This window comes from Meleagris gallopavo, chromosome 3 (assembly GCF_905368555.1).
Source record: "Meleagris gallopavo chromosome 3, MGAL_WU_HG_1.1, whole genome shotgun sequence".
NCBI classification, from domain to species: domain Eukaryota; kingdom Metazoa; phylum Chordata; class Aves; order Galliformes; family Phasianidae; genus Meleagris; species Meleagris gallopavo.
In genome coordinates, this window is record NC_139406.1 from 72,643,811 (window position 1) to 72,656,843 (window position 13,033).

General features: G+C 41.0%; 1 protein-coding gene across 3 annotated transcripts in view; it reads left to right on the forward strand.

Annotated features, from left to right (window-relative positions):
* Nucleotides 1-12,066, forward strand: part of LAPTM4B (lysosomal protein transmembrane 4 beta) — a 61,875-nt gene extending 49,809 nt beyond the window's left edge. For all 3 annotated transcript variants that reach the window (XM_085221458.1, XM_010709162.3, XM_085221457.1), the window contains one exon: nt 10,068-12,066. In XM_085221458.1, the coding sequence (XP_085077584.1) occupies nt 10,068-10,142 (75 nt within the window). In that variant the 3' untranslated portion in view covers nt 10,143-12,066. The remainder of the gene's footprint in view (nt 1-10,067) is intronic.
* The last annotated feature ends 967 nt before the right edge of the window (nt 12,067-13,033 follow it).

Consider the following 13,033-nt stretch of genomic DNA (forward strand, 5'->3'; position numbering starts at 1 on the left):
CAATTGGAAGAGCAGAAGTCATGTAGGGGAAAAAGCCTGGCAGTCTCCTGATTGTAAAGGAAGCACCATTCAGATTGAGGCCAGCTCCCTCTCCAGCACCTTTCCTGCTTCTCTAATGTGCCTGGCCTTGGAAATCTGCTTTATCCTGGACTCAAAACTGCCAAATAAGTTACTTAGTATTACAAAATTAAGTGAAGACTGCTCTGCAGAGGAGTGAGGATCCTCAGTTGGAAGAGGGACAGAACAAGAAAAGAATGTGACAGAGGTCTTTAAAATCACAAGTTGCAAAAAAGGTAAACAAGGAAAAATGTCTCTCTGCCTTAGCAAAAGAAATAGGGGAAGTTCAATAAAATATCAAGTCACAGATTTCATAGCAAGCCAAAGAAGGTATATTTTTGTGTAACACCAAGATTACAGAACCTCAGGATGGCCGAGGCTGGCAGAGCCCTCTGGGCCATCTGGCCTGTCCATGCTGGACAAGAGTAGGGGGCCCAGGCCTATGGCCAGGCAGCTTCTGAAGGTTTCCAGTCAAGAGACCCCACAGCCTCTGGGCAACTTGTGCAAGTGCTCCGGCACTGCACTGCCTAGTGCTCAGAGGAAGCCCCTGTGCTCCAGTTTGTGCCCATTGTCTCTGGTCCTGGCACTGGGAACTACTGAAAGGAGCATGGTTCCATCCTCTTGGCACCGTTCCTTTAGATACAGACACTGATGAGATCCCCCCTGAGCCTCCTTTTTTCCAGACTGAGCAGTGCCAGCTCTCTCAGCCTCTCCTAACAGGAGAGGTGCTCCAGGCCCTGCAGCATTTTGGTGGACCTGCACTGGACATTTTCCAGTATATCCAGGTCACTCTGGATGGGCCCAGAACTGGACAAAGCACTCCAGCTGTGGTATCCACCAGTACTGAGTAGATAGGATCACCTCTTTTGACCTGCTGGCAAAACTTCGCCTAATGCAGCCCAGAATACCATTGGCCTTCTTAGTGGCAAGGGCACATTGCTGGCTCATGTTCAACTTGGTGTCCACTAGGACCAATAGGCTCTTTTTTGCAGAACTGCTCCCAGCTGAGAGTCTCCTCCATGTGCTGGTGCCTGGGGGCTGTTCCTCCTCAGCTTCGGGGCTTTGTGCTGTTTGTAAACTGCTTGCTTGCTTCCCCACAGATGAAAGTTGTCTAGGCTGCAGTTAATGGCTTCTCACCGCAACATAGCTATGGAAGGAAATCCCTTCCTCTTGGATGAGTGAATCACAGGAAAGCAAAGAAGTCGATATGAAACTAGCAAATATGATTGGACAGTATTTAGTGGTCTGAAAACTCCTTCAGGCCACAGAACACCTGTACATTTATCAACCTGTACTTTTACATTCTTAGACTGGTACAGATAGGTAGTTGATCTCATGATGGGATCACTGAAATGAAATGAACCCAGAGTGGAGGACAAATGCAATTGGACTTGTGCTGATTGAAACTTCAGATCACAATCAAGTTGTCCCTGAACACAATGCATGAGCCCTGTGTTACATTGAGGAGAAGCTTCATCCTGAGTTTGGAAAGGAAAGGGCTAAAAGGCCAGCCTCAGCCAAGAAGACATGCAGTAATGCTTTATGTCAGCCTGCAGCCCGTGCCAGCTCTCCTCCCATCACTGTGCTGGGGCTGCATGTTGGACAGAGGTTCCTGGATGAGGAAATTCCTGTAGTTCAGCACTTTTACCCAACAGCACGTCACGATTCTTGCTCTGGCTCTGCCATACTCTGTCTGACTATCACTATTCACTTTGTGGTTACTCTCTCTTCCTAATTAAATAGGAAGGAAAGCCTATACCTACTGATACTTTTTACACCAGCTGCTTGAGACAAAATGCTTCTTTTGCCCTCTCTCCTCCCTGGATATCATAGATTCATAGAATCACAGAATGGTTTGGGTTGGAAGAGACCTTTAAGATCATCTAGTTCCAAACCCCTGCTATAGCAGGAACACCTCCCTCTAGACCAAGTAGCTCACAGCCCCATCCAGCCTGGCCTTGAGTGCTTCCAGGGAAGGGGCATTCACAACCTCACTGGACAACCTGTTCCGGTGTCTCACTGCCCTCTCAGTAAAGACTTTCTTTTTATTGTCATGATATCTGCTTGGGCCTCTCGTAGAGATTCCTGATAATGGCCTGGGTGTCTGGGAAGCAGAAGTCACTGTTGCAGGAGGATGAGATGTACTGCAATGTACTGTGGCTGTGATGAGGCATTGGGGGTAAACATTTCCAGGTACAGGTCAAATTCTCTGCAAATATATACTTAGGTTGTAAGTGTATCCACAGTTTAGTCCCTGTCTCATACAGCCATATACAAGTTTCAGCCAAGAGGGTTTTAAATTGATTTGGTGGTCCTGATGAATGAACAGCTGGACATGAGACAGCAGTGTGCTCCTGCAGCTCAGAAGGCCAACGGTATCCTGGACTGCATCAAAAGAGGGGTGAGTGAGGGGATAGTCCCCTCTGCACAGTACCCCATCTGGAGTACTGTGTCCAGGCCTAGGACCCCCAGTACAGGAAGGATGCAGAGCTGTTAAAGAAGGTCCAGAGGAGTGCCATGAAGATTATCAGAGGACTCTCTTATGAAGAAAGGTTGAGGGAGTTGGTGTTTAGCTTCAAGAAGAGATGGCTCCAGGGAGACCTCGTTGCAATCTTCTAATACTAAAAAGGAGCTTACAAGCAGAAGGGGGGACCAACTTTTTAGGCAGGTAGATAGCTACAGGACTAGGAGGAATGGATTTAAACTGAAACAAGGAAGATTTAGTTTAGCTGTTAAGAAGAAATTTTTTATTCGGAGGGTGGTGACGCACTGGCACAGGCTGCCCACAGAGTTGTGGGTCCCCATTCCTGAAGGCATTTAAGACCAGGCTGGGTGGGGCCCTTGGCAGGCTGGTCTGGTGTGTGGCAGCCCTGCCCATGGCAGGGGTTGGAACTAGATGATCTTTAACATCCCCTCCGTTCCCTTCCCCAATGATTCAATGAAATCTGTCTTTCAAGATGTTTCAAATAATGTTCCTGCTTTATAAATGGGAAATCTTTCTATGAGAAAGTAAAATTATTTGTTAAAAAACTCAAATGGTCAGAGACAGGATCAGGACTGGATTCCCATAGCAATGACTTTAATTCTACTCCAATCGTGCATTGGTCATATGTCCCTGTTTATGTATTGTGTATTGATGTAGTGTGAAGTTCTTTAGCTTTTAACAAATAGCTCATAGGTGTTGTTTGCTGTCAGGCCCTGAAATGTATTCACATTGCCCCATGGCTCTTTAGAAGTAAATGTGTGCCATGGAAGTGCTCCTCTGGATGACAGAGAGCTGGAAGATAATCACTTGTTTATGAAGTAGAGTCCAAGCACGTATTCCTTCCAGATTTATGAAGAAGTGATTTTGCATTTTGCAGAGCAGTTGTTGAAGTGCAGAGGATTCATAGGGCAGGTCCCAGAACACACCGCTCATTTTGATACGTAGGGATGGGTCTTGTTCATGCCACGGGAAGAATTCTCAAACACTGGGCAGCAGTTGGCTCCGTTTCATTTCATATATTAAAAATCAGAATTTAAATTATTTTACATAAATTTGTATTTGTTACAATTTTTAAATTTATCCTGATTGATGTATAGAATATTGTTTTCCAAATGTATTCTATATTTTATATAATAATCCTGGGTTTACAGCCAGTAGATTGAAGGGCAAATGTGTCTGACAGTGAAAGTCTGAGAAAACGTCTTGAATCCTGACTACCACCATCAGCACTTAAAGTAAAAAATTTTTAATCTGTAACTTTTTTTGATATCATCAAGCACATATATATCTATTCTAGAAAGTGTCTGAAAAAAAGTATTGTATAGAGCTGTCTCTAATAGTGTTTGTTTCTAACAAGACACCAAGATATTTTGCTGTGGGAACTCACAAGGGTTTCACATTGTTGCCAGCAGTTCAAACCAGAAGCTGCTTGTGATAGTTGTACACTTCCACTCAGAGAAGAATACACATTGCATTACACAGGAAAATGTGATCCAAAGATTTCTATTCAATTCAATGAGTTGTGGGTCAGGCTCCCAAGAATGCAGAAATAATTGATTACTCAAATATTTAAGTTTACTCACACAGGACTAAGCACATTTTGTCCTCTACAACTGTACTAGACACCAAGCAGATCCAAGATCTTGAGTTAAAACTGGAGTACACGTAGCAATATGAGAGAACTTGCACAAATACTGAAGAAAAAAAAAAACCTTCTAGTGAAGGTTCAGGTTAGTGGGGAAAACATTTGCAAAAAAGGTGGAAGGATTATTGAAATTGTGCAATTCCTCCTTACCTCCCAAAAGACCTTGGGGTAAGATTGATTCCAAACCATTTGAATCTACAAATATTTGCCTGTGTTTCTTTTTAGACATGTTTCTAAGTAATGACTTTAAAAACTTTTTCTCCCAAAACAGATCAACTAGAATGTAAAAAATAAGAAATGACATATGATTATATTAATCAAATGTGTTATAGCTACTGGAAACTCATATGGTAATTATTTCTCCCAGTGAAGATCATGTTCTTTATAATAGAGAGACACTTATGTAATACAATTATCCAAATAAGTGGGATGTCACCAGCTAGCTAAGAAGCAGGATTTCTTATGGGTTACTTCTGGATTACTCCTGCATACTATAAAACAAGACTGCTTATTACCAAATGCTTAAATGGCACTGGGAGCAAAGCTCAGCACTCAGGACTCTCTCTGTCTCACCTAAGTACTAACTATGGAGTTACAGAGTCACACTTTATTTCCTTTTTTTCCCATAGTTTCTTTCATACTTGGCTTTGCTGTGACAACAGAAGGGTAGGAAATAGCCCTTCCAGCCTAACCCTGTGTCTGAGAAATTTATCTGAGAACTGTGAGATGTGAGTTTGAATCCTGTTGGTTTGGGAGCCCCTCGAGCTCTGATCTCACCGTCTCTGGGCAATGTTTTTGTCACATTATACAAACAGTAATGTCACCTCCTTTTCTGGCTGCATATTAAAGGATGATATAACAACCCTACGAGATTCTTAAATACAGTTACAGGGGTTGTGAAAGAAGTTAGGAACTTTTTTCCTTTGGGTTTTAGGTATCCAGTGGAACTGAACCCTAACCTTACAAATGTGTTAGTTGGTCTAGCCATAAAAATACAGGGTTTTGCTTCACAGGAATCAATGAGTTCCATAAAATGGGGGCCCTCTATATTTACTCACTGTAATAATTTTCAAGTGACAGTCTCAAATACTTCGTAAACATCAGTTCCGGAGCAATGAACAGGCAATGAAATGCTCAAATGTAGTGCTCAGGAAGCAAAATGCTTCAGTTGTCGTAGGGGATACCATGGACGTAAAATATGCTTATACTTTTGTCATTCATTAATTATTTTAGGCTGTACCCATTCTAATTAGGTTCTCAGATAAGACTGAATAGAGTGTTTCTGTATACTTCTCCAGCTTCTGAATTTATTCTTTCACTAAGTTACTGGCTTCCATGTTAGGTCTTTGGAGAGCATGTTTTGCTGCAATAACCAAGCAGTTTATGACCAAGGCACTTATCTGCTTCCTTTATATCACATTGAGATTTAAAATGAAGATAAGACATGAGAGAAATGTCATGATTTTCATTTCATCTAGTTTGGTATAAATTAATCCATTAAAATATAAATGGAATTCTCTCTTCCTTGAGATTTTTGTAACCATTTCAGGAGTAAGTAGTTAAAAGATGAGATGATTCAGCTTTTATATTTCTCCATTTGGCCAAAATTGACTTAATTGTGAAAAGGCAGAGAAAATATTAGGGGGAGTAATGACCTGAAGCTGTTCCTGTCAAAAACAGAGCTGCAAGATTTATAATTATCATATCATAGAATCATATCATAGAATGGCTTGGGTTGGAAGGAATCTCAAGGATCTCAAGGATCATCAAGTTCTGACCCCCCTTCCACAGGCAGGGTTGCCAGCCATTAGATCAAATACTAGGTCAGATTGCCCAGCACCCCATCCAACCTGGCCCTGAATACCTCTAGGGATAGAGCATCCACAAGCTCTCTGGCAACGTGTTCCAGCACCTCACCACTCTCTCAATAAAAAACTTCCCATTTCCTCTTGTTCTATCACTATCTACTCTTGCAAAAAGTTGATTTCCCTCATGCTTATAAAGTTCCTTTAAATATTGGAAGGCTGGAATGAAGTCTCCCCACAGCCTCCTCTTTTCCAAGCTGAACAAGCCTGTCTTCATAGGAGAGATGCTCCAGCCCTTGGATTGTCTTCATGGTCCTCCTCTGGACCCTATCCAAAAGCTCCACATCTTTTCTGTGTTGGGAGCCTCAGACCTGGACGTGGTACTCCAGCCAGGGCCTCAAGAGGGCAGCACAGAGGGGACAATCCCCTCCTTCCTGCTGCTCCCTCTCTCTCCTGCTCCCTGCTTCATCCTCTTCTGATGGAAACCAGGATACCATTGGCCTTCCAGGATGCAAGAGCACATTGCTGGCTCATGTTAAGTTTTTCATAAAACGTATTTTCAAAACATATTTTATTTTATTTTATTTTTGTTTTATATATATTAATTTATTAGAGTGCTTGAAGAGCTTTTCAAATCATCATGGAATCTGAATGACTACTAGCCTTATAGCTGACAAATGATTAAGTAACAGTAACAAAAACATATTGACTGAAAGTTAAACGGTTAGATTAAAAGACTTTTACTATACTAACAATGTGATATACTTGGAGTCCCACATGGTGCTGTGTGTTCCATAAACTCTGTCTGCTCTCCTCCAAGTTTTGTCCATCATGTTAATTCCTATTAATCTTTATTAAGCATCCCATACTTTTTTTTTTTTAGTAACTCAAACACTGCTATGCAAATGCAAAGGAAGTAATTTTGAATTCTGCTTATTATACACTTTTCCTTTTTTTACCTCACGATTCTGTTCATGTCAAAGAAATGCAAGATTGGGGTATTTAAACATGAAAATCTCTGGAGAGTGAGCTTGTAAAATTCATCACTAATGGGACAGTTAAGATAAACAACCCTTACCAGCAATAAAGTGACTATACACCTTACAGACATTTGCAAACACTATAGCCTTACACTGTAGGTAATTTAATGCAAAACTTCTGGACTTCTTTAATAGTCTCCCCAATTAATAACCTATATGCCTTGAATATTCCAATTGAAGTTCAGATGCCTTAAGAATGGCCAATGGCTTCTCCAAAGTGACTACTGTAGGTGCTCCTATCTCCGCTCACTTCTTACAAAACTGTTGAGAAAGCATTTGATGAGGCTCCTTGGTGTTAGTGATGTACGTATGAGTTTTGGGTCCATAGAACTAAACAGAACATTCATCTCTTCAGAGCATGGTAAAAAGCCTTACTAAGAAGCTCTTCTACTTGGGGGATTTCATTTTGTACAAGAGTGAAGGGAGTGAAAAAGCAAATTCTTCAGGAGATCTAGTGCAGTGACAGTAACCACAATGCTAGAGTAGTGATTTTGATGTAACAACTGTTGTTTTAGCTTTAACAAGACCAAGTGCCTGGTCCTGCACTTTGGCCACAACCCCATGCATTTCTAGAAGCCTGGAGCAGAGTGGCTGGAAAGCTGCATGGAGGAAAAGGACCTGGGCATGTCAGTTGGCACTAGCTGAACATGAGCCAGCAGTGTGACCAGGTGGCCAAGAAGGCCAACAGTATCCAGGCTTGCATCAGAAATAGTACAGCCAATAGGAGCAGGGAGGTGATCATCATTTTGTAGTGGGCACTTGTGGGGCTGTGCTGTGTTGTTTTGGGCCCTTGCTACAAGAAAGACATTGAGGCCTTGGAGCATGTCAAGAAAAGGGCAACAAAGTTAATGAGGTGTCTGGAGCACCAGACTTACATACAGGGAGCAGCTGAGGAAACTAAGATCATTCCATCTGGAGGAGGCTCACGGGGGACCTTACCGCTCTCTACAATTGCCTGAAAGGAGATTGTGGTGAGGTGGGGGTCAGCCTCCTCTCCCAGGTAACAAGACGTAATGCCTTAAGATGCGCCAGGGGAGGCCCAGGTTGGATATTAGCTCAGAAGGCGTGGTGAGGTATTGGAACAGCCTGTCCAGGGAGGTGTTCAAGAAGAGGGTCAATGTTGCACTGAGTGGCACAGTCTACAGTACTCGCAGGCATGGGTTGATGGTTTGACTAGATGATCTTAGTGGTCTTTCCAACCTTAATAATTCTGTGATTCCATAACTGAACTAAAAGAGAAGTAGAGCACAGGGAGAGGTGTTGTTCTTTATTAATTAACTAGTAGTTTTGGAAAATTGACAGCTTTTTGAAATGAATTGCTGTAATTTCTTATTATGTCTAGTGAAATGGATGCTGAACTTGAAAGAAATATAGACAACAGTTTGGGGCAGAGCATTACAGAAATACAAAAAAGAAAGGTAACATCTCAAAGTGAACTTGATTCATTTTTAGAATCATTTGTGGATTAAATTTAATTACAAATTACATTGTTTCATAATGCTAGTGAATATGTTTTAGTACATTTTAGAAATAGTGTCTTTTTTTTTAGAAACAAAAAGCTTTTTACCAGAGACTTTTAAGAGTAGTAAATTAATGGTCAGCACCAGGGAGAAGATCTCAGTTTTAGTTTTCTTCACAGTTTGCATGTTCTAGCATGGTTACATTGTAATATATACATATGATTTTTATCACAATATTTTATGAAGTTCTAAATGTTGTTATAATTTAATTAGATAAGTTGTCTGCCATAAATTGCTTACACCCTTTCAACCTCACATAATTAAATTCATTTTAATACGGAGCTTTTTAGATGTTGTAGTTGATGTATGTATCATATATTGCATTTAGAAACTTAAACATGTGGTATTAATAAAGAGCAATGACTGATAATTTCCTTTTCTAAATAGTGAAACTTTTTGGTGAAGAGCAGCAGATGCCAAGATATCTGTTTTGTAATCCAGTGAACATGTGTACTGATGTACTTGAACACAGTCATCAGTGCACGTTTGTAAACTCACATAAGTATTATATGAATCATGCTTGGAACCATCCTACAAATAACAGATCCAAAGTCTACTTAAATCTACAGAAAGATTCCCACTAATTTTAATATGCCGTGAATGAGGTTCAAGCTAAGTGACTATGAATGTTTCTTTGAAGAAAGCAGATTATCAATTTATTTTAAAACTGGAGAAATCCTCTCATGGCAAGATTTCCATTGACTTCAGTGGAGTCAACATTTTCCCTGTGCATGTTTAGACATTCAGCTTCATGTGCCCTTTAATGACCAAGAAGGGATGTTTATAAATTTGGAAATTCCGTCACGAATAATTGATTGAGCTGTGTAAAGTATCTCTGCCAATGTACCACAACTGTTATTTTTATACACTATTGATATATTTTAGGGGCTGCAAACTACATCTTTGTTTAGACATCTATTTTATCCTCAGTTCCTGCTGGGATTCACAGACCAAGTGCTCTGTCACTTTTTTACATGCAAACTACTTACTGTCATGCAGGTGTCATTAAAAGCTGCACGATAGCTAGCATGCTGGCTTAAAGAAGCAGAATCCTTGGTTCAAATCCCTTGTCTTCCCTGTGTGGCTTAAACTTGAATCTCCCACGTTGCAGGGAGCTGCCTGGCCTCCTGCAAATGGGCTGATATATGATAAAACTGCTTTAATTTCTATCAGATGTTAAAGTATTTGCTGGAGGGGCTTCTGGGAATGCAAATCTTCCCTCTCACAGCTGAAAGGCCCTGAAGCACAGAAGTGGAGATTTATTGAGACATTGGGTAACTTGTTTTCAATTTTCTTTCCTTCTCCCCATCCCAAAGTAATTATTAGCTATTCCAGTGAGTTTTCGGAGAGGCTGGGGAGATTTTATTCACTCTGGCTTAGGAGCCTGTGCGCTCTTCCAAGAGATGTGGTTCAAGCCCTCCAGACAGAGGGCAGCTGCAGAATAGGCAGCTACTGTCACTGACACACTGAAGAAAATCCTTTTTGACAATATAACCTTTTTCTGCTTTCCTGCAGGTGCTGTTGCCACCATATGATGATCCTGCAAACGGAGCTGCTAAAGATCCACCACCACCTTATGTGTCAGCATAAGTAAGAGGGAGCTCCGCACCTAGGGAGGATAGCTTTACTTTTCAGATATCGGAGCAATAGTTTGATAATTTCACTTTCATGTTTCAACATCTATGGGTTATACACTGCTGTTCTGCTGACATATTGAAACCTAAATTTTATGATTAAAATTCTGTAGATAGTTTTAATAATTTGCTGCAACTACAGCTGTGTGCTGAACTAGTTTCAGAGCAATCCTGGGTAGCGATAAGGTTACAGTAGTCACTGAATAGCTTTGACCACTTGCAGTCATAGAGAGTATAGGACTTTGCATTATCAAACAGGTCAGACAGGTTCAGAGTAATTTCCTTTTTTTCCCCCTTAATTTATAAAAATTCCAAAGCATTACACCATTTTTCTCAGATGCCCAATTTGACCTTCAAAACACAGACCAAGTTCAAAAAGTGACAGCTTCATTCCCGTTCTGCAAAAAAATTATTATGCTACAAAAGATGATTATTGCAAGGAGTTTTACATTTTATTCTCACCTGGCTAGTAAAAAGCAAATCTAGTAGGGAAAAATAAGAACAGAAAGTCAGAGTACACATAATACTCTGTGATGTCTAGCAAGTCGGAACCAGAACAAGTGGTCCAGCAGGACTTACTTTGTCCCAGCCTGCAACTATTCTAACATTCAGAACAAAACTTCTTAGCAACTGGTGATTTTCTCTTCCTGCCTATGCCCCCTTTTCCTCTCTAGAAACTTCTCAGATAGTACTTTGATGTCACAAGATCCTTGTTTTTAAAGCCCCATGGTTAGGTGACAAAGCTGCATCTTTCACACTCAATATGCAAATGTTTTCCCATTGGAATGTGCCTGTAAATATTGCAGTGTTCTGTTGAGCGTGAAGTAAATTATACAGATTCTAAGATATATGCTCCCAACCGATGGGAAACTTATGCATGTAACTTCCTTTAGCATTAGCAGATATTTTTAGTGTATTTCTCATGTACACCAACGTGGGGATTTTAGATTCCTTTTATAACTGAACTGGTAACGCTGAGAATCCTTCTCACGAGTCTCATCCATCTATGAATGTTTGTGTGAGGTATTTTTTTGTTCCCCAGAGAAGTGCCTCCTGCACATATGACCTTTTTTGTTGTTGATGAAGGTTCTACTTTTAATTGAAAAGCATCAGGGCAAGGAAATAGAATGTGTGTCTCTATCTCTCACCACTCCTCCCTGTGGTGCCTCCTCTCCATCTAAGGTGATCGAACAGGCTGATGCCACTGTGGACAGGGAAAGGGCAGTGCAGAGGTAGACCACAGTTTGGAGGGGCACCAGAAGGACCCAATGTGCCATCTCCCTGCGACCCAAGGTGCTGGCACAGGATCCCATGCCCTTTCCAAGGAGGACACCCGTTCTCACACTCAGTGCATTGACTCCATTCTGCAGCCCAAAGGAGAGTGGAGCTTTTCCTGCCTTTTTCTGGAAGAGAGCTTTCCAGGGGAACACAGGACCAACAGCTTCTTTTCACAGAGGTTCTCACTGTGACCTGTCCTTGCATAAGTCATGTAAGAAAGAATCAGACTCTTTTACCACACCTCTGGGAAACGCAGGTTCCAATCTGCCTTTTGGCATTTTACATTGTGGTTTGTTCACTCTGGGATCAAAATAAACAATGATTTTGACCAAACACATCCTGAAGTCCATCCATTGATTTCTGTCACAGCCCTATTGCTTCCATCAGAATAACTCCATTTATAATTATCTCACTGCAGTTATCTTTGGGAATTTATCTGAATTTGAGGGTTGGCTGGCTGGTTGGGCTTCTGAGCTTCATTTTCTTTCATTCTTGACAGATTTGTGAAGGATTTTAATAGCCATCTGTTTGAGAAAAGCTGGTTGTAAATACATCACATCTGTGTATACAAACTTCTCTACAATAAAGGGGCGTTTCCTCAAGAGTGTGGAAATCATTTTTGCTGAACTTCCAAGAACAAACCTACACAAATTCCTCTCCAATCAATCTGACATGGTAGGATTTGCTCTGTAAATGAACTAAACAACCACTTTTCCCTCTGTACTATATAAGCAGAGAAAATAATGGGAAGTTTATCAGGTAACTTATTGTACAATAAAAACAAAAAGCTTTTGGTTTGTTGTCCAGAAATGCAGGCAGTTTCCCAAGTCTGATGAAGTGCGTGATACAGAACAGGGCTATACTGAGCTATACTAAAAGCTGTGGCTTCTTTTTCTTCACATCGTTACAGGGATAATGTTGTGCTAATTCACATGAAATTTCTGTAGATGCTAGCTTGTCGGACTGAAAAAACGAGACCTCTTTTTTCACACCATACATGCATAAGTGTGACTGAATTTGTGCTCCTGTCAGTTCTCCTTATATAGTTCAGATTTTGGTCAATTTGAGCTAAAGGGATCACAGGTTATGGTGTCAAAACCATGACATTTCAGCACATCGTGTTGACAGACAGGTAGGTAGGAGGGAGCAGATAATGCAGTGTAAGTTCAGCTCTTCTGATGTGTCAGGGGATATGCATGGGAGATGAGTTCTCCCACTCCCAAGGAAAAGCTGGATTCTCAGGGTCATAGGAAGAGATGTGAACCCCAGCTGACAGTTTTTTATCCTCAGTTGTTGAAATCATTCTCCATTTCTGCATCTAAGCCTGGAGAATTCACACCACAGATTTTCTGATATTCATTTTTAATAGTCAGTCATCTGTGACACACAAACCCATTAAAAACCTGGCTTGTTGGGTTGCTGGGAGCTTTGGGAACTGCTTGTTTCTAACAGTGCTTTTCTCACTATTCCTTGCATTTTTCCTCATCTCCTAGATATAAAGAGCACACACTTACTCAAAGTGTCTCCTATTTCTTTATCTTAAACTCTAAGGCTTCATGAAGTTGAAGC